Genomic DNA, 22,774 nt, shown 5'->3' on the forward strand with positions numbered 1-22,774 from the left:
CATTGAACCCTGGGAGGATGCTGTGCCCCTGCATCCCTCCCCTTCCTTGCCCCGTGTATCTCTTCCATTTGGCTGCTCTCAAGTTGTATCTTTTATAATAAACCAGAAAATGGAAGTAAAGTGTTTTCCCAAGTTCTGTGAGCTGTTCCAGGAAATTATTGAACCCAGAAGGGAAGGGAATTGTGGGCACCCTCCAATTTTATGACCAGGTTGGACCGAAGTGTGGGTTATCTGGGGACATGATACTTGCGACCGGCATTTGAAGCGAGGGAGGTCTTGCGGGACCAAGCCTTTAAACCCGTGGGGTCTGAGGATAACTTTGGGTAGTGTCAGAATTGAACTGAATTGTAGGACACCCAGTTGGTGTCCAGAGAATCAGAGAATTGGTTGTTAGTGTTGGAAAACACCCTAGAAATATGCTGCCAATGTCACACTGAAGTTTTCAACATAATGTCTGAGTCAGTTTACACATGCTTTAATATTAGAGAAGAAATGTTCTTGTAAGAGACAAAAGAAAAATCACAATTCTGCACAAAAGAATTTTATTTAGTGGTCAGATCCCGATGAATAATGCCAGTCATTGCTTGATTCTGTTAAAATGCGCTATTAGATCTACTCTTAAGAAAGTGTATGGTGCATCACCAAAAGCTATTTAATTTGGATTGTGTAGAGTAAAAGAAAACTTCATAAATCTTTGTTCTCTGATAAAATTTTTAAAATATAAAAATGAAAAAAAAACCCCAAAAGCAGTATTCAAAAATAATAAATGTCACCTTGGACTATTTACAGTAAGATGACTTTCTAATAGAACACTCTCTGCTTGTCTCTTTTTCTCACATTTTACTTGTCCCTTAGAGGTGTTCTGCCTCCCCCATCTAACCCTCGTGATTTCTTCCATTCCTGTCTTGCATGAAACAGTCATCTTCCATTCTCTCACACATCTTTGAGTCTTTCTCTGATACTCCTTTTTCGTACTGTAAATTACCAGTAATTCTATTCAACAGATGTTTGTTGAGCACCTAACATGTGCCAGGCACTGTGCTAAGAGGTGGGGATAAATACAGAGATGAAAAGTCATTGAACCCCCTCCTCAAGAAGCTCAGAGTTTGGGTTGGATTAAAAAAACATTTTTTCACATTATATTCCATGAAATCCCAAGCCCCTATGAAGTAAGTTTGGGGATTTCTTGAAACAAAGTGCACTCACGGAGGGTCCATCAGCTTGGCCCACTCCAACGCATTTTGATTTAGAATTCTGCCCTTTTTTATGAAGCACATCCTCTAAAGCCCAGGAATAGAGTTTGAGTTCTAAACTCTTCGCGGGTGGGAACTACATGATGTGTTGTAGGGGACGAACTGAACCAATTTGTTTTTCGGGGAGGGTAACCTTTTAATTGGCTTCTACAAATTCTGAGTATGAAAAGCCCTTAACCCCCCGCCCCCCAAAATACTAAATTTGAGCAATAGATACATATTAAGAAACTCCTTGATTTGGATTTACAACACGATCCTCTGAAACTCCTCTCTTTTACAAATGTCCAGCAGGAGCTCTTTTTATTACCTCCACACGTATTTCTTTGTGCTTTTCTGTGAACATTTTCTTAGCTTCAAACATAAAAGCAGCAAATTAAGCCTGCAGGTGACCTTTCTTTTTTTTTTCTTTTATCATGCTGAACCCCAAACAAGCTCAGTTCTTGCGTTTGGCCTACATCTTCTCTGTCCGTGAGGCCCCAAGAGAACCATGGTAGTTAGTTAAAAAAAAAAAAAAAAGAAAGAAAACAAAGCAAACTATGAAATAGAAAATAAAAACTGAACATAGCATACTATGGAAGCAAAACTGAAACCACACCCTCGCTACCCACATCTCTCCATGGCAGACCATGGCCTACAAATATTCACATTTGGAAATATTTTCTCAGTCACAGTAAAGTCCAAATCATGGTGGTGGGCTTCCCCCTCACAGATCGTAGCATATTCCTTTTGTCGAATCTGCTCAGCCAACCACTGAACGATGATGAAGGGAGTTTTTGTGGGAAAGTTCTATCCTTGATCCAACATCATCCACAGGTTACACGGGGTCACATCTCTGTACAGTTTCCATCCAACCAAATGATACTCTGTCCATTCAAGAGCCCTAGTGCCAGATTCAGAATGTCCTCATGAGCTAGTTCCAAGCCCTCTGGATCTGAAGGCAACTTTGGGAGTTGGCATTATTCCCATGTTACATTTGGCCTGCCCAAGGTAGGGTGATCAGGATGTCTGGAATACGTGAAGAGGACAAGAAGAGCAGGGGGTGTTGGGAGAGAGGGGAAAAGAGAGGTGATCATGCACAAGCTTCTTGCTCTGTCGTGCATTATATTTTCAGTGCTAACAGCGTATATTTCGACACATAGGGCTTGTGCATTTTTGTTAAATAACTCGCCCCGAAACGCTCGTTTGGCAAACGTGGCCATGAATGTGTGTGTGAGTGTGTGCGTGTGCACGTGCCTGTGTTTACGATGTGTCATGAGGTTGTGTGTCAAGTCCTGTGGGTGTGCCTTGGCCCCTCCCCTGATGCTACACCCACCTCACCAGCAAGGAAAAACTGATGGGTTACACCTGGTCGGTTTGATATTCAGAAGCTTCAGACAGGCTTTCTGAGAAGCTTAGGAAAGTCTCCTGGTATTCGGAACATACAATCTCATAACGATAATGCCGGAACTCCACAGCAAAGGTGCCAAAGTAAGACAGGAAGCACATGACCAGGCCCCACTGGACCCTGGCTGCGTACAGGTGGATGCCTTGGGCCATGAGGATGAAGTCTGGGGAGAAGTAGTCAAGGCAAGTTCCTCCATCGGCCACATTAAGACGGGGCTCTTTTCTGGGCAGAGACAGGTTACGGGAAAAGCCTGGCTCTCCCCCTGACTAGCAGAAGAGCTTCACAGAGCCAGCTGAACACCATCTACATAAATAATACAAGGTAACATTATTGAGCCCTTACTTTGTGCCAGACATGCTTCTAGGTGCTTTCATGGAAAACCTAACTTACTCATCACAACATCCTGTTATCAGCAGTTCGCTTAAAATAGGGAAACGGAGGCCAAATGGGTAACACGGGTATTAACTGGTGGAACTGGGATTCAAACACAAGCACTCTGACTCCCTGGCCATGCATTCGACCGCTATAGTCTACGGCTGCCTAATAAACTGTGAGACTAGCTAAAGAATTACAATTCCAAAGTAACTAGTTGGCCAGAAAAATAACGCTGTATTTTTAAAAGACACTGCAGGGCTTCCCTGGTGGCGCAGTGGTTGAGAGTCCACCTGCCGATGGAGGGGACACGGGTTCGTGCCCCGGTCCGGGAGGATCCCACATGCCGCAGAGTGGCTGGGCCCGTGAGCCATGGCCGCTGAGCCTGCGCGTCCGGAGCCTGTGCTCCGCAACGGGAGAAGCCACAACAGTGAGAGGCCCGCGTACCGCAAAAAAAAAAAAAAAAAAGACACTGCAAATGACGATGGAACAATGTGAACGTATCAAATAGCTAACTACCTCCATATAAGCTGTGTTTGTCTCTGCAGTGATACTAATAAGGTCTAAGTGGCCCCTCTTCTTCTCTCTAGTTTTCACTATTGCCTTTCAGACAATATTCTATAGGCTGGTTTCATTCCTGGTGTTGCATTTAAACTTGTGCCCAAATGAAAGCAGGCAATTAAAAAACCAAAGAACTGATGATTCATCTATGCCTGACTATACACAGAGTGTATGTATGTGTACACACACACACATCAGTATATATGAAGGTAGGAGCTGGGGAGGAGAAAGGTTCATAAAGTTCTATAGTGAAAAGCTAAGAGGCCAAGGACTAAATAAAGTTATTTAGAAAAATCAGAAATGTTCCCTTAGAATTAGTTCTACCTTCAGAACTTAGCCTTAAAATCTTGGGAAATTTTCAGAGAGTGAAAAATTCTGTGACAACTACTTCAGCCAAACTTCGCTCTGCTGACTAGGCCTGGATTCATTCACCTGGGAACCACGAAATGGTTCCAAGTCTTCGGAAATATCATGGATCAGAATTGTTTGGTATAAGCTCAAAACTCAGAATGATTTAAAATCTGTACATACTCTTCTGACTGAGGGTTCAAATTGTTGCCAAAGCAATATTAACTTACAGGGGAGGAATATATCTTCAAATCTCGCACTGGCAGAATTCTGACCTGTTTACTCATAAAATATTTTATCAGGTTGCTAGTAATAAGCAAGTTTTTTGGCTTGAATTTCAAGTCCTTAAATGTTCTCAATCTAATGAGACTTAAGAAAACCGCTAAAATGACTGAATGGCAGTTTGTGAGGGAAGAATAACTAAATGGCTCCAAATATTCCACTAACGAACATCTCCAAACGCTAAACATTTTCATGGTTTTTTTTTTTTTTTTTTTTGTGGTACGCGGGCCTCTCATTGTTGTGGCTCTCCCGTCGCGGAGCACAGGCTCCGGATGCGCCGGCTTAGCGGCCATGGCTCACGGGGCCCAGCCGCTCCGCGGCATGTGGGATCCTCCCGGACCGGGGCACGAACCCGTGTCCCCTCCATCGGCAGGCGAACTCTCAACCACTGCGCCACCAGGGAAGCCCAACATTCTCGTATTTTAAAGCCACTCTAAGGAGGGATGGCATAGTGCTTAAGAGTATAAGAACTGAGCCTGAGTTTAGAACAAATCGACACATACCATGTGTGATCTTGGGTAATTAACCTTCGTTTTTCACTATTCTTACTTGTTAAGTGAGGATTAAAAGGGTTGACACATTTAAAGTGCTTAGAATACTGCCTAGCACATTATAAGTACCCAATAAATATTGGCTATTACATTGATGATTGTAACTGTGTTAGCTATACAGTTTGCCGTCTAGGAACTTCCTTCTTCTCCAGTTTCCAGAGGACCTAATGGAGTGAACACTTAGGATTGAGTGACTGATCTGATTGGTGGGGTGGTTACTGGCCGACTTCCACTGGGCCCTGCTATAGTAGGTGGGGTCACTGTGCTCCACCCTAGACCAGTCCCTCTGCGATCTGTTTGGGCTTCAGCTGAGTGTAATGCTCTCCTCTGCCTTTCCCTGATTTCTCTGCTTCTTACTGGGTGGATAGATTGAATTCCAGGGTGTGAGATAGGAGGCCTGCACGATTTTCCTTTCCAAGTTTACTAGGAATAAAGGCTGATTTCTTCATCCCCATCTGGCTCCGTGTGACTGTTCTCCATTGGTTCAAACTCCGAGGGAGGAAGGGAAATAAATAGCACCTCAAAATTATTTGTTTAGGACAACAGTACATGCAGTGGTAATCTAGTTCTTGAATTTTTCCAGAAAAGCTTACTTGTTTTCCTGAAAGGTATAAATGTATTTTTGTCCCTAGAAATTCATTTTAGAGTTAATAGATTAAATGAAATAACAGAGCCACTGATAAAGTCGAAAATGAAAAGAATTTTTCAAGATGGAAGGAAAAAAACCCCACAATTCTCTTTTGGTTATGCATTCTATGTTTTTCACAAAAGGAAACTTTACATCAAAAGGAGAATGCATGGCACATTCCTACAGATTGAAACAGTTTTGAGAAGGCAGAGCTTGTTTTATCTTTAGCTCTCCATCTCCTCTTTGGCATGAAAAATAGGTCTGAAAGTTTTCGTTTTTATACCTATTTATTTTTCTTTTTTGTCTAATATTCTGAGTTGATACGACAGTATATCCTAACCAACTGAGAATGGCACTCTTCTCATCTTCTACATGGACAACTTATCTGTGTTTTAATCTCACTGGCAAAGAACGTTTTCACATTCAAAGGATACAGAGGACCACGCAGAGAGTGACAGATGCTGAGAGAATAACTCGTGGAATTCCAACTTTCCGTCCTTCATTCTTGATGTTTACTTTGAGTGTCAATGCAGCCTGGATCCAGCAGGTCAACGTGCCAAATCCAAAAGTCAAGGAAGTTCCGACATTATGGATTTCTTCATCATTTGTGAGCTAAGGGATGAACAGATAATGACCTGTGGAGGCCCATTTAGAAAATACATACAAGCCAGTGGAATACGTGAAGGAGAAAAAAATAGGTAAAGAGATGTCCCAATAATGGGATGATAGGTTGTAGAAAGAGTAGAACCCTGCATCTCCACTGGCTCTTTGTGCCTATTCTCCATTGGTTCCAACTCTGAGGGGAAGAAGAGAAATGAATAGTATGCCCACACCTCAAAACGTTTGTTTGGAAGAATCATACAGGCAGTGGTAATTTATTCTTTGAATTTATTTTCCAGAAAAGCTTTGTAGAAAAGTAAAAGAAAAAAGCAGGAGAGTTACACAAAAAAAGAGAAATGTCAAAGTTTCTACAGGCATAAACCCCAAACTCTGTTTTCTACACTAAGAAATGAGACCAGAATCCGGCTGTGTACTTACTGATTGAGGATGGCCAATTCTAAGCAGGTCAAGATTTCACTGGCCTGGACAACTCATAACACTTGAGCTGTTCTTTGCTCTTACAAAACTGGCCAGTCTATGTAATGTGGCCAATTCATTGTTAATGGGCTTTTGTTTTGTTTCCTATTATAATAAGAAAACTGCACTTATGAGCTTTTGCCATATCTGGAGACCCATTAAAGGGCAACAGTGTTTGAAGATTCCTGGTCAAGGCTTTTATACAGTTAATAGGTTAAAGGAGACCCATCTGGGTTATTTCAATTGGGGGTTAGAGATGTAAACTGCCCAAATCATTACCCACTGATTTAAAAAATATATCTGTCGCTTAAAACACCTTTATCAATTGCATATATTTTTAACTACACATATAGTACCCCACATATATAGGAAACACAGGTAATAAAATCTACTGTTGAAAGATGGCTTTAAAAACATGGTGAAAATATCTTTTTGAATCGCCATTGCCTTCAGGTGTTTTATTGTTTAGCGTTGCTATGAATAATGGTTGTATCAAATCAATATTACTTTCCCTTTACAATTTTTTTCTATTGTTTTGGCTGTAGGATTTTTTTCTTCTTTGAAGAAGCCATTTCCCCCCGCTCACAGTTCAAAACACATATTTTTGAAACATTTTATTTTATTGTTATTTATTTTTTGGCTGCGCAGCATGTGGGATCTTAGTTCCCTGACCAGGGATCGAACCCACACCCCCTGCATTGGAAGCGTGGAGTCTAAACAACTGGACCGCCAGGAAAGTCCTGAAACACTTTAAGTAATGATTCCCCAAGTCAAATTTTACTACTAGGAAATTGGTTTTCCATGGTCTACATAGTCTGTTCATTTATTTTTTAATTCTAATTTTAAAAATAGATGATACAGTTACATGGGCCAAACTTTAAAAAATTGTAAAAAGAGTATAGATTGAAAAGTCTGTCTCTTATCTCATATACTAGCCACCTGGTTTCTCCACAGGCAACTAATGTGTTATTTGTTTCCTGTGTAATCTCTGTAGATATTCCAGAAAATGTTCTTCATATACAGCGTCATCATTTACAGTTTTGAATATCTGTGGTTCACCCAAACAACCCAATCATGGGATTCTTTGGGGAACTTTAGTGAAAAACAAAATGTCTATTCAGTAACTTCCATCTAAGACCTGGTTGAGAGAAATGATAGTTACTGAGCATTTTACAACATGCCAGTCCCTGTAGCACAGATGGATAAGTGGAGGAAAGACTACCACCAAAATCTCAATTTAAAATGCTCTGTGCCCTAACATTTTGGAGCTTAACAGATAAACTCTCAAATATTCTCCTGATAATTCATCCTCCTAGCCAATATGTTCTAAGAATGCAGTTTTCTCATTATCTAGGTTGATACGGAATGAGATCTAGAATAGTTAGAGGAATGGGTGGGACTGCCTGCCTATCTGTCAGACAGCCCATTAAGTAAAAAATACTCATTAAGAGCTTCCCTGGTGGCACAGTGGTTAAGAATCCATCTGCCAATGCAGGGGTCACAGGTTCAAGCCCTGGTCTGGGAAGATCCCACATGCCGTGGGGCAACTAAGCCCACGTGCCACAACTACTGAAGCCTGTGCACCTAGAGCCCATGCTCCGCAACAAGAGACGACACCGCAATGAGAAGTCCGCACACTGCAACAAAGAATAGCCCCTACTCGCCGTAACTAGAGAAAGCCCGCGCGCAGCAACGAAGACCCAGTGCAGCCACAAAAATAAAAATAAATAAATTTATTTATTAAAAAAAATACTTATTGAGTTGCTACTGTGTGCCGGGGACATCTTGGGGAATGAGTTATCCTAATTTAATGAATTATCAGCACTGAGGGTCAAGGACGAGAGACAGTCTTAGAAAATCCACTACCGTATTTTCAGTAAGAACATTCCTAAACACTCACTAGAATGCTGAGTGCCTGGAATGCCTGCACCATTTGGATTTCACTCAACAGACGGTGGAGAAGTGTCAGGATTGGTGTTTGACTGCAAGGAGGAAGTTTCTAGCAGCAGTATATCACAGAGGCCGGAGGATGCTGGGGAGGGAATGGAGGCAGGAAAAACAGACTACTGTAACTGGGCAGGGTCTCCATGTCTATTTTACAAATGAAGTCATTTAGGTCAAGAGTTGTGTGAGGGTATTGGCAAGGGAAATTATGCTTAAGTGACCTTGGGTTTCTACATCTCTGGGAAGAAGAGTGAGGGTTAGTACCTCCTTATTCAAGTCACAGGCGTTCTAGAGAAATTCTAGGTTTTCAAACTGACTCCCATGTGAGCTTGCTAATCTAAAATGCAAGGTTTCATCCAATAAGAATGTTCAATGTTTAATTACAGAAAGGCAATGATCCTATTAATTTTCTAGAAAGGTACATTAGAATACAATTTGTTATGAAAAAAAGTATATAGCGGTTTGAAAGCCCTATTTTAGTAGATACGTTTCCCAATAGCTGTGCTGTATTTCCAATGCATAGGGAGGAATTTCTCATGTTTAATTCAGACTTACGTAGGCGAGGCTCAAAGAACAGATGGACTGACTGCTGGAGAAACTGTGCATATCAGGAACCACTGTTAGCATTTTTTTAAAGATTCATGGAGAATTCTATGGGCCACGTAGTGACTATAACTCAGTGGCTGTGATCATCATATAGGTGAAGTGTGAGATGGAGGTGAAAAAGGCCAAATGAAGTACCTGAAAATTACCAAGTAAGGTCATTCCAAAGGAAGCCAGACAGAGCGCCACCAATCCACTAATATTCAGCCATGGATTTAAAACCTTTGGTTTCAGTTGTATGAAGCGCAGAACAGCTACCACCAGAGCTGGGAATAAAACAAAATGTTATGATTGAAAAAGTTAAATCACACAGTCAGACTAGGAAGCAGCGTTCTAAAGCCACGATGTGCAGAAGTAAACTTTTTGCCACAGTACACCTTTAAATCTCTAAAACGACAGATGCATTTTTAAAAGAAATTTTCCATGTGACGTTTCTGATTACTGAGATGTTTTATTCTAGCTAACCTGGGGAAAGCAGAGAGGAACTGAAGCAGCGTGCTATATGTTATTTGGGTGACACAAGATGATAGACTGGTAACAACTAGTGTTGTTCTCAGAGTTCTCAAAAACAAGGTCAGCGCAAGACAGACTGGCTTAGAAGAACATCACAGAGGCTTGGCACACAGCAGATCAGACACAGAGAGACAGCCCGTGGCACGGGAATTCACTGATTCCATCAGCCTTTAGTTTAGAACCGTGTTAGAACAGATAGGGCAAGAAAACAAGGGGAAGAAGACAAGGTTACCAATCTAGACAAACCTGCTGGTCCCTGTGCCAGAAATCATTCCCGGGGATAGGAAGGAAGATAAAGGCACATGTACAAATCCCTTTATTACTGGTTTATTCCCTCTCCCTTCTGATTCTACCTGCAGGTGTTCATTGTCGAAGGACAAAGACAGCTCACCCAAATTAGAGCAGTTACAGCAATAAAATCATGGAATCTGTATTTTAACATAGCAGATTTGGGGGTTTGGTATGTACTGAAAATCATATTGATTATATTAAGAAAGCTCAATTCTTCACATGATGTTAATTACTTATTTTAAAATCCCACTCTTTTGAATCAAATTGTCATTGGAGAATCTGCAGAGAGAAAAAGGAAGCACTTAGATTTCAAATCTGACTTCTAATAGTAACCTTGAGGCCAGTCCATACTCAAGTCACTAATCTAAGAATCTCCTTTTATTAATTGCTTGGTGCAGGGATATTTTCATATTTATACAAAAAGCTGGGAGAGGTCAGTCTACAAATGATTTTTAAAAAGCACTTGCAATTAATATGTTATAGCTAATATGAAGAAATGCACTTACTACTTCCTAAGGCAATTTATTTTGACATTAAGGTTTAGCAGGGAAGACAATTAGGAATTCAAGAATCATCCTATTTATACAACAATTAGTAGGTAATTATTTGCTGTAAGTCTGCCTTGATTTCAGGCCATTATTAGTAGCCATTAACAAAGAAACCCATTCACAAGTTTGCATTTCCCAAGTATGACGAATTTCATAGTTTCAAGCTACAAAGTTAGTTCAGTGAGTTGACTTTCAGTTCCAAGTACCTCTGGTCAAAGAGTGGTATACAACTTGGTTAATAGTTGGATTCTGGAAACAAAATAGAAATAAACTGCAATCTATGAAATCTTAAATTGTTTGGATCTGATTTAGCTTTTAGTATATTTATGTTAAAGCTAATGCCCATGATTCATCATCAAATTAATAGATTATACTTGAGCTGATAATAGCTTTTTAACATCTTTATTGGAGTATAATTGCTTTACAGTGGTGTGTTAGTTTCTGCTTTATAACAAAGTGAATCAGTTATACATATACATATGTTCCCATATCTCTTCCCTCTTGCGTCTCCCTCCCTCCCACCCTCCCTATCCCACCCCTCCAGGCGGTCACAAAGCACTGAGCTGATCTCCCTGTGCTATGTGGCTGCTTTCCACTAGCTATCTATCTTACATTTGGTAGTGTATATATGTCCATGCCACTCTCTCACTTCATTCCAGCTTACCCTTCCCCCTCCCCGTATCCTCAAGTCCCTTCTCTACATCTGTGTCTTTATTCCTGTCCTGCCCCTAGGTTCTTCAGAACCATTTTTTTGATAATAGTTTTTCAACCTAATGGTTTGAGGGATCCAGTTAGGAGTTATCATATTATCAGAAGTCTATTAATGTTGACAATAACTATCCTAGAGGATGAAAAAATAAGCACAATTTCTAATACTTTTGGGGATACGAATAGGAGGAAGAAGTGGGGAGACGAGAAATTCAACATAAGCGCCCTGACACAAAGTGATCTTCAGTAAAGAAGTCATTAGATTTAGACCAGAAATCTCCACAAAAGGCACCAGGGGAGACATTTGCTAATTAACTGTGTGTGGATATTAGTCAGCACATAATGACAGAATACCGAGGCAGCACATTTAATTTCTTTTAAAAACGACTAGTGGAGAGTATGACTCTGGGAACTTTCTGGTTGTCATCTAGTTTGGAGGGCTAGGATGGTGTCGGAACTCTCACCGAGGCCCTAACCCACTGCCAAAGCAGACACCGAAATGGCTCTTCATGTTGACCATCCAGGTAGTTTGTGCCACTCTACCCAAAGGGACGCAGTCAGTGCCACTGTCTGTGTTACTCATTTCTCTCCAGTGAACTCTGGATGTGTACTATTCTCCTGGCTCCAGCATTGCTAGCCTTTTCATTTGTAATATGGGTGGTAAGTCATTTCATCAAGAACAGATGATATTAACCAGGAAACAGAAACTTCCCTGAAGACAGGAATCAACCCAACATTCCCAACTTCCAGAACAGCATTCCAAACACCACACTTGGCCCTTTTAACCTATTAACTCCATTATTAATCAGCTGAGGCTAGGCCTAATTTCTTTCCATAATAGGGTCTAGTTGAAATTTTATGGTTGTGGAAATAATAAAGCTTCTGATCCATTAACAGTTTTATTAACAGGTTTAAATGCAGACAGATTCAGACTGTTATGAAGTCCATTTACAACCAAGTAATGATTTAATTATACCTTATTGAAAAAGTTTTCTTGGGCAGTAGGGCAATTTCAAAGCCATCTTTATATATGTCAACCAATTTTTACCACATTAACATTCTGCTCAATAGATATATTTTTTGTTTCATTTAAAAATTTAAAATTTTACTTACAGTTTTAGAAAAGATTTTTAAAACCCACCCTTTTGTTGTTTTTGATATTCCCAACAGTCCTTTGCTATACAAGTGTCCCTTATTTAATTTATCTGCCTGTTAAAAATATAAATATTAGAGTAATTCCTTATTTTCTTTGTTAAATTCTTTTATTCTGAAGCTGATCGGGTTTTTAAAGTTCAAACTCAAAACAGCAGCTCTTCACTGCAGTTCTAGACTGGGTCTGGCCAAATTCTTCTTCATTTTGTTTAGTTTTACTGTTTATACATCAATAATTCTTATTTATGACAGCAGTAGAACATGACAATCAATATGTTTTGGCTGAAGGAGGGAAAGACGCCGCTATTAGGTGACCAAAATTATTCAGCTATTAGTTTATCCTCACAACCTCTCCAGAGCAGAAAATAATATTCCTTTTAAGAAATTTTTCTTGGTCTCCAAAGAAGACATACAGATGGCCGTGGCACGTGAAAAGCTGCTCAACATCATTAATTATTAGAGAAATGCAAATCAAAACTACAATGAGGTATCACCTCACACCAGTTAGAATGGGCATCATCAGAAAATCTACAAACAATAAATGCTGGAGAGGGTGTGCAGAAAAGGGAACCCTCTTGCACTGTTGGTGGGAATGTTAATTGATACAGCCTCTATGGAGAACAGTATGGAGGTTCCTTAAAAAACTAAAGACAGAATTACCATATGACCCAGCAATTCCACTACTGGGCATATACCCTGAGAAAACCATAATTCAAAAAGACACATGCACCCCAATGTGCACTGCAGCACTATTTACAATGGCCAGGTCATGGAAGCAACCTAAATGCCCATCGACAGATGAATGGATAAAGAAGATGTGGTACATGTATACAATGGAATAGTACTCAACCATAAAAAGCAACAAAATTGGGTCATTTGTAGAGACGTGGATAGATCTGGAGACTGTCATACAGAGTGAAGTAAGTCAGAAAGGGAAAAACAAATATTGTATATTAACGCATATATGTGGAATCTGGAAAAATGGTACAGATGAACCAGTTTGCAAGGCAGAAAGAGAGACACAGATGTAGAGAACAAACGTATGGACACCAAGGAGGGAAAGTGGGGGGGTGATGGTGGTGGGATGAATTGGGAGATTGGGATTGACATGTATACATAAATACGTATCAAATGGATAGCTAATAACAACCTGCTGTATAAAAAGAAATAAACAAACAAATAAATAAGATTTAGGAAGTTAAAAAAAAAAAGAAATTACCCAGCCCATAAAAACTAACCACCCTGTAACCTGGGGCCTTTTGACTTCTGAGATGGCCCACACTCTGTCTGTGGAGTGTGTTTCTCTCTAAATAAATCCACTTCTTACCTAAAAAAAAAAAAAGAAATTTGTCTTAGGTCTTTACACCCCACCCCCCAGGAGAAATGAAAGTGTGGATTCAGGACAAAAAGTGTAACTAATTCTATAAGGAAATCACTGAGCATTTGATCTTTGATTAGTCCATCAAAAAGATATAAGATCTTTGCTACACCAACTCATTTGTAGGTTATAAATTATCATCTATACAGCTGCCAACAAGCAGTGATTTACAGGTGGTCTATGTTGTTTCTTATAGTCAGTGATGTCGTCTAAAGTAACAGTCTGAGGTCTAAGAGGGATAGGCCTGGGGAGACAAAAGCAACCACAGTTTAGAGCAAGAATCATTAGCAAACTGATTCTTTTTCATTCCCAGATAAATAATTGTTGGTTCACTCCCACTGAATACTAATCTTAATCAGTTCTGTGTCTACCAGATGGCACTAAAAATGATGAAAGATAATAAAGTATAAATACTGGATGCTGTAATACCTTAGAGCAAAAGCTAGTAAAAACTTAACTGCTTCTTGGTGGAGCAGGGGAGGACTGGAGAGTCAGATGACGACGAATGTCATCTGCAAGAGGGGAACTTGTTTTCACGACTGTGTTTTTGGAAATGCTTTTATAATGAGTTAATCATCAGCTTTATAACTGGATAAATTTGTGAGCTGTGCAAACTGGCATATTTTAGATTTTACACTAAAGACTATTGGGACATATCAATTTGTCTTAAGAATATAAAGGATAATATATTGTTTCCAACATGTTCATTGGTCTCTTTAAAGCCCAGTGGAGGACAGACAGCCTGTGATAGCTTCCTCATAAAGGCAGTCTCCTTCCTCATAAAGGCAGTCTCCTGTGTATCATGATTAGAAGAGGTAGTATTTGCAAAGCACTCAGCATTGTGCCTGGAATATTAAGTGACTGCCATTAATTATTGTAATTATTGTGCTCCGTGGGGATGATCATGAGTCTGTACCAACCTGCAGGCCTATGTGGTGTGATTGCAGAGGGGCTGGGAAGGGTCCCTGACCCTGCAAGTCCAGATCCACCCTTGGGACTTTGTGTTCTATTAAATGCAAGTATCTCCTTAGAGGTCATTTATGCCTTAGCATGAGTATGTTTATTAGAGCTCTTCAGAAGAGTAGTGTCAAGGCTAGGAAAAAAGAGTGAGTCTACAGCTCCTGGCAACTTTGAGGCTAAAGGCAGGGAGACAAAACCGGACCCACTAGCACTTCCCCTGGTGCCTCACAGGGAACATTCTCCATGTTTCTCACATTATCAGCCTTCTGAACCAACTAGGATTCTGCCTGTGTTGCATGTTGGACCAACAGTCTCCCTTGATTTTCCAGGGAATTCTACAGGTCTTCCCTTTTCCTACAGCAAACATTAAAAAGGAACATGTAAGAGTGAATAGAAATTTCTTTGTGGGGTGTTTATAAATAGATGAAATAACAGGGCACCTCTCTGGGGGACAGGTGCCAATACTCCCTCGGTAATAACATCATCATTCTCTCTTACTTGGAGTGAAAGTCTTACTATGCAAAATAAACACTTCCAGAAAACCACTGTTGAAAAATTTAGCTGTCACTGGCCGACCCAACAATATGCCAGTGGTGGTAGCTGGTTGACCCTTTGAAAGACACCGAGAGTCCTGGCCTGGAGGAAATGGGCTATAAAGTCAATCTGGAGGAAGACAGAGAGCATGGCTGGTTCCCACGATCCCCAGGGAACAGTACAAAGGGGACAGGATATTAAATGAAGGCCTTGGTCCCTAAAGGAAAAGTGGGGAATTGGGGCCAGACATGAGTACAAAAGGTTTCTTTCTTTCTTTTTTTAACCTACATTTCCATTTGCCAGCTTGATATGTGTATAGGCACAGGGGAGAGCATCACCCTAATGTTAAGGCTGACCTTTAGATTTAAAGACAATATCTACACACATCAATATTTATCACAGAGCCTAAGCATTTTTTCATCCTTGCCAGTGAAGGAAAAAATAAGGCATGCTTTTTAAAGCAAACATATTGCACAATATTACATTCTCATGCAGGATTTTATGGCCCATGAAATATATTATTTCATGCAGCAAAAGAAATAAAGTCAAGAATTGGCTGAAATGATTAAAGATGGTAAAGGGAAAAGAAAACGTAAGGTAAGCAGGTGAATGTAAAAGGATTCATGAGAAAAAAAGACACTCAAAACAAAAAGCCCTCTTCAGCATATTGACATGATATGATACCAAATTATCAACTAAGTCCACCATGATTTTGATATGGGTTTGGGAGAATTTAAAATAAAAAAGAAACATACCAAAGCACATAAAGCATTCTTTATGCTCTTCTTACCTAGGAATGCTGCCATGTTCATAACTTGACTAAACACACAGCTTGCAGGAGGTTCATCACCTGCAATACTTGAAAAACAGGAAGTGTTTTATTATTACTGTAGTAAAATTGATAACTCTCTGCCATCGACTGAATGTCTGTGTCCCCTAAAAATTCATATGCTGAAATCCTAACCCCCAATGTGATGGCATTAGGAGGTGGGGCCTTTGGGAAGTGATTAGATCATGAGGGTGGAGCCCTGGTGAATGGGATTAGTGCCCTTATAAAAGGGACCCTAAAGAGTTCTCTTGCCCTCTTTCTGCCATGTGAGGACACAATGAGAGGATGGCAGTCTGCAACCTGGAAGAACGCTCTCATCAGAACCTGACAATGCTAGCACCCTGATCTTGGACTTCCAGCCTCTAGAGATGTGAGAAATAAGTTTCTCATGTTTATAAGCCATCCAGTCTATGCTACTTTGTCTTAGTAGCCAGAACTAATACACCCTAAACTTTCCTAAGATCCAACAGATCAGAAGAGAATTATCAAGTTACCTTATATACGGTGCATGCTTCACACCAGGTTTCCTGGATAACAAAAGAAAAGCCAGAAGCTCAGGTTAAAGCATGGTCACTTGTGCATAGTTTAACTTCATCAGTGGCAAAGTTTTTGTTAAATCTACTGATGAACAAAGAATTACCCAGAGATAAATTTACCTTTCAGCTGAGTTTAATGGGAAAATTTTGTCATCCTCCACAGCTATAAAGTATCTATGAAGAAAAAACAAAAAAATTTATAAAACAAAGAAATGTTAAAAAAAAACCAAGAATCGGGCTTCCCTGGTGGCGCAGTGGTTGAGAGCCCGCCTGCCGATGCAGGGGATGTGGGTTCGTGCCCCGGTCCGGGAAGATCCCACATGCCGCGGAGCAGCTGGACCCGTGAGCCATGGCCGCTGAGCCTGCGCGTCCGGAGCCTGTGCTCCGCAATGGGAGAGGCCACAGCAGTGAGAGGCCCGTGTACCGCAACAAAACAAAACAAAACAAAAAACCCAAGAATCATTTGTTTCCCAGTTTTATTGGACTAACCACATTAAATCATATTCATTTTTTTCTAACTGGGACAATGTTGTTTTACTACAATGCTTTACCTATAGCTCACCTAGCCCTCTGAACCATAAATGTCATTAATAGTATTTCTGTAATTTTCAAAAGAAAATTAATGGCAATTAATTAATGGCAATCATTATAATCTGGAAACCGGGAAGCAAAGAAGTAAGACCATACAACTTTGGGGAAACTAAAATTAGGATTCAAAGTTTCTAATTTCTCAGGAATATGTGTTCACCTTTCTTAATGAACTGCAAGGAACTAAAATAATTTTCTAGAAGTAAACAGTACTTGAAATAAGCAAGTGTGGGAATGTTTTGTGATAAGCAAGACTTCTGATGTAATGATACCCATTTTATAAACATACCAGACCCAGTCACACACACCAAAAAACTGGACTATGAACGGGACTGTGAATGGAATCTTTATAGCATGTTAATGTCAAATTAGCAAATCTTGCAAATAATGAGTCCACATCACCAGTATTCTTCACCATCTGCTTTGCATAATTTATTACTTGCTCTTATTATCTACTTTGGGTGAAACAAGAAGGGAAGAGAAATGGGAAATTTAGCATGATTGAATTAGTAAACATTATTTTAAAGTATTTACAAATACATTCATATGAATATGAACAGTTGTCCCTCGGTATATGTGGGGGATTGGTCCCAGGACCAGCAGTGGACACCAGATGCTGTGGATAATCAAGTCCCATAGTCAGCTCCACATCCAAGGGTCCATACCCTCGAACTCAACCAACCATGGACCATACAGTACTGTAGTATTTATTGAAAAAAATCCACATATAAGTGGGCCCTCGCAGTTCAAACTCCTGTTGTTCAAGGGTCAACTGTAACCTACGCACATCCTCCTGTATACTTTCATCTCTAAGTTATTTATAATACCTAATAAAATATAAATAGTTGTAAATACAATGTAAATGCTATGTGAATAGTTGCCAGTGAGCAGCAAATTCAAGTTTTGCCTTTTGGAACTTTCTGGAATTTCTTTTCCTGAATAATTTTGATCTGCAGTTGGTTGACTCCAAGGATGTGCAGTCTGCAGATACAAAGGGGCAACCATACTATCAACACTTGACATTTTTATCTACATTGCACCTGAGTCCTTAAATAAGAGAATACTCACACTATCCACAATCCAGCTGAAGTAAACAAGGTAAATACAAGGGGTAAAAACATCCATATGCTGCATTTCTTCCCATCCATGCCTGTACCCCTGAAATAAAATGAACAGGTATTAATAACTAAGGCAAAAATTGATCTCACTCTTTCAAGATGGAATGGAAGTTTACTTTAACCTAAAAAAGTGTATTTTATGAAGCCATGATTCAAATCAGTGTCATTACTGTTACCTACACAGGTAGGAAATCCCTTGAGGAAGTAACATGGAAGACTGTTTTCTATCATTAGTTTAAATATTCCAGAGTTTTAGTTGAGAACTGATGGGAAATTTCTCCTAAAGACGTGTATCATTATACAAGCATCAGTGTATTTAAGAAAAGACCAGAGAGTTTGGTTTAGGACTTTCAGGAGAAAAGCTAGATATCAAAGGCATACTCCAACCTACTTTTAGTGCTATTATTAACATTTATGGATTATGGATCTATGGATCTGGCATGTACCTATGTCTACAGCTTGGCAGACAAGAGTGTGAGAAACAAATGGTTACTAAACAAATTAGCAGCTCAGGAAGAAATGACAAATGCTTTGGAAATCTGAACTTTCCTCATGACATGTTACCGAGCAACAATCTCAGAAGACTCTAAAGACAAATGTTCTAGAAAACAATGTATTGTGTATAACTTTAAATTCTCTCCAACCAACACAATCAAAAAGGATACAGATGTCAGGCATTTTGTATACTATATTTTAAAAGAAAAACAGATGAATAAAAAGTTCTCCACAAAAATGAAGTGAAAACCAGAAGCTTCAGAAGTGTCTGTGAAAAGTTACTGGTACAGAACAGAAAGAAACAACTAATTATCACTTTCCTTCTTTGCCCAAAGCCATCAGACAAAATCTATTTGAGACTCTGGATGCCAACAATCCTTAAGGCAAAAGAAAAAACCTGTTTCAAGAAAATAAAGTGCCCTAGTGACTTCCGCAGGTGACCTGACAAAGAGAAGGGTAAAGTGATTAAGTGGCACCTCTAAGGAAATATCACTGCTCATTATTTGGGGTTTTACAATTAACTGCAAAAAGTCATTTACTGGGTTTGAACCAGTGCTGCCACATTTCTGAGCACCTCTGCAATACCTGCTATCATGTGCTGAGACTCCCTGGCCCTTCCCAGTGCTGAGAACAGAGAGAGAACACAGCCTTCCCTTCCAGGCTGGTAATCTGCGAGGTCTCAGGAAGGTCTTAGTTCCCAGAACTGACCTACCTGATTAGGTAGATCTTTCAGATCAGGGGACAGAAAACTTGACCTAATAATGTGTCTTTGAACAGACATGATGTAGTGTAAACATCTACTTGGGTAGGGGTGTTAAATAAATTACAGAATCTAGGAGTCGAAACACATTAGAGCCACCTTCAATCAATTTAATTCAGTCTAATCCAATCTGATCCAGTTCACAGGTATTAACAACCTACTTGTGCCAGGTACTATACTGTGCAGTGGAAATACCGAGGTCTAATGAGTATAACTCTTTATATGTAATAGTCTATGCAATATATAAAAGCTATTATCTGAGCCAGTGGTGCATGGCTGCCCAGTTTATACGATGTTGAAATGATGAACATTTTAAATAAACACAATATGACTTTTCAGTGTCTATTCATTTATGTCCAGAAAATTGAGCTCATAATAAAGCTATCAATAATGCTAACAAAAATAATTCCACCAGTAGCCAAGATGCAGAGGGAGTACAGAAAATAGGGATGTTAACTGAGCATATAAACCAATTTTTCTGGATCTGCCCCTTGAAATAGGGCGCTCTGACAAGATGAGTACAGCCAAAAGGGTTACACTGGAGTAAGAGTTAGGGGACCTAGTTCTCAACTTTCGCTTTGCCTGTAACTGATTCCGTAAGCCCTCGCCATTTACTTAAATCAGCAACACCATTTCCCCATCTTGCCGCAGGAAGACTGAATTCTAAGAGAGGGAGAAGGGCATCAAAGACTGAAGCCTCACAGGGTGGTGGTACCTTGGAAATTAACCCAAGTTCAGTACCTTATATTTTTACAGTAACAGAATGCTCCCATATACCCAGAATATTCAGCGGCAGAAGAACTCATGCCTATGAACCATTTTCACACTAGGCTGGTGAGTAAATCACAGTGTCAACTTAACTGATATACAGTGAAAACAGAACTGCCAAAAGGTTAAATATTCACATGGGCTTCCCTTTTAGGAATGTCTATATGGAAAATCAAAATTTTGAAGCAGGAAGTTAGAGTGAAAAGAGTTAATGAGATAATTAATTCTAAGACCAAGGCATCAAGCACAATAGCCACTCACTAGCTGTGTGATCTCTGGCAAGTTATTTCATCTCCTAAGCCTTAGTTTAATGATGGAGATAACTTCTATTTTGTAGAGTTGTGCTGAGGATTAATGACAAGGCAGGTAAAGTACCTCACACATAAATACACGTTCTGTAAGTGGCATCCCTGCCAACTCTTAACTGCCAAGCAGATCAATACACCTGTTAGGACAAGGGCAGGGCCTCACGACAGCTTAACACTTTCTTCTCTGGGCTCCTGCTTTTCTAGAACAGGGCAGACTCCCTTCCTGATAGTATTAATAATAGTTTCTTTCTTCAGATGACTCTCCAAAAAATTAATTAATACCTTTTTCTTACACATATATTGAAGGCCCACCTTCTTAAGTTTCTACCCTCTGGTTATCATTAAGTGTGCATTGCTTTTCTTATTTTGTTTTGGAAGCAGCTAAGGTGGCTAATGGCTATTCTCCTAAATTGTTTTATTTCTTTTGTGTGTGTGTGTGTGTGTGTGTGTGTGTGGTATGCGGGCCTCTCACTGTTGTGGCCTTTCCCGTTGTGGAGCACAGGCTCTGGACGCGCAGGCTCAGCGGCCATGGCTCACAGGCCCAGCCGCTCCGCGGCATGTGGGATCTTCCCAGACCGGGGCACGAACCTGTGTCCCCTGCATCAGCAGGTGGACTCTCAACCACTGCGCCACCAGGGAAGCACCTATGCTTTTTTTTTTTTTTTTTCCCTTAGAGGAAACTGCAAATTCATGGGCAGTTGTAAGAAAGAAATCTGCCTGTACGTCCTTCACTCTGTCTTCCCATCCTGTATAACCACAGTACAATATCAACACCAAGATACTGACATTGATATAATCCTTTCACTTTATTCAGATTCCACCAGCTTTACATGCTCTCCTTTCTGTGTGTGTGTGTGTGTGCACGTGTATTTAGTTTATGCAATTTTACTACATGTGTAGATTCACGTGGCCACCACTACAGTCAAGGTACAGGACTGTTCCAACACCTCAAAGATCCCTAATGTCGCCCTTTTATAACCACACCCACTTCCCTTCCCTGCACCCTCCTTAATGATCTCTAGCACCCATTAATCTGTTCTCCATTTCTATAATTTTACCATTTCAAGAATGATATACAAATGGAATCATGTAGTATGCAACTTTTAGGATTGACTTTTTTTCAGGCATCACAATTCCCTGGAGACCATCTAAGGTTTGTGCTGATCAACAGTTTGGTACCTTTCATTGTTGTGTAGTATTCCATGGTATGGATGGACCAAGTGTGTTGATTTACCTCTTACAAGGTATCCGGTTTGTTTCAAGATTTTGGCCATTGCAAATCAAGAAGCTATGAACATTAGTGTACAGATTTTTGTGGGAACATAAGTTTTTTTTAATTGATTATTACTATTTTAAAAATATTTATTTATTTATTTAGGCTGCATTGGGTCTCCGCTGCTGCGTGTGGGCTTTCTCTAGTTGTGCCGAGCAGGGGCTTCTCTTGTTGTGGAGCATAGGCACGTGGGCTTTAATAGTTGCTGTGCGTGGGCTCAGTAGTTGTGGCTCGCGGGCTCTAGGGTGCAGGCTCAGTAGTTGTGGCGCATGGGCCTCGTTTCTCCATGGCATGTGGGATCTTCCTGGACCAGGGATCGAACCCGTGTCCCCTGCATTGGCAGGTGGATTCTTAACCACTGAGCCACCAGGGAAGTCTCGGAACATAAGTTTTTATTTCTCTGGAATAAACACCCAAGATTGCAATTGCTGGGTCATTTGCTAATACATGATTAGTTTTTTTCTTTCAATCTCCATAGAGACTGTCAAAAATTGCCATTGCGGACTATATTTCAAGTCGTTATGGTGGGGTATTGGGAAAAGTTTTCAGTTAGCAATAATCACACCTTGGATAAACCTCATTGGCTACAATACTGCCACTGTGCAAACCTAATACATGTTTAGTTTTTAAAGACTTGGTCAAACTGTTTCCAGAGCAGCTGTACCATTTTATTTTCCTACCAGCAATGTATGATTGATGCGGTTTCTTCACATCATTATCACTATCGGTGATATCACTATTTGGTGTTATCATTAAATAATCAGTGTTAATTGGTGCTATCACAATTTTTTATGTTAGCCATTCTGAGAGTCATATAATGACATCTCATTGTGGTTTTAATTTGCATTTCCCTGGTGGCTAGTGATATTAAACATCTTTTCCCGTGCTTATTTGCCATCTGTATGCTCTCTTCAGTGAAATGTCTATTCTTGTCTTTTACCCATTTTCAACTTGGATTTCTTTTTTTTTTTTTTACAGTTGAGAACAAAAAAACAGTTTGAGATTTCTTCAT

At 40.0% G+C, this 22,774-nt stretch overlaps 1 protein-coding gene and 1 non-coding gene across 2 annotated transcripts; both read right to left on the bottom strand.

The window, feature by feature from the left end:
- Window positions 1-228: 228 nt before the first annotated feature.
- On the bottom strand, window positions 229-20,933 carry TMEM150C (transmembrane protein 150C). Its single transcript, XM_022599527.2, has 7 exons — window positions 18,109-20,933; window positions 16,573-16,626; window positions 16,411-16,443; window positions 15,878-15,945; window positions 9,142-9,269; window positions 5,814-5,991; window positions 229-2,800 (listed from the first exon to the last, which is right to left on the bottom strand). The coding sequence occupies exons 1-7, from the start codon at window positions 18,186-18,188 to the stop codon at window positions 2,592-2,594; spliced, it is 750 nt and encodes a 249-aa protein (XP_022455235.1). The 5' UTR covers window positions 18,189-20,933; the 3' UTR covers window positions 229-2,591.
- Window positions 20,934-22,231: 1,298 nt separating this feature from the next.
- On the bottom strand, window positions 22,232-22,372 carry LOC115803991 (U4 spliceosomal RNA). Its single transcript, XR_004024798.1, has one exon. It is a non-coding gene; the product is annotated as a U4 spliceosomal RNA (small nuclear RNA).
- Window positions 22,373-22,774: the final 402 nt, after the last annotated feature.

Source organism: Delphinapterus leucas, chromosome 5, assembly GCF_059928025.1.
Source record: "Delphinapterus leucas isolate spDelLeu-1000000601 "Yukka" chromosome 5, BTC_Dleu_Yukka2, whole genome shotgun sequence".
NCBI lineage: Eukaryota > Metazoa > Chordata > Mammalia > Artiodactyla > Monodontidae > Delphinapterus > Delphinapterus leucas.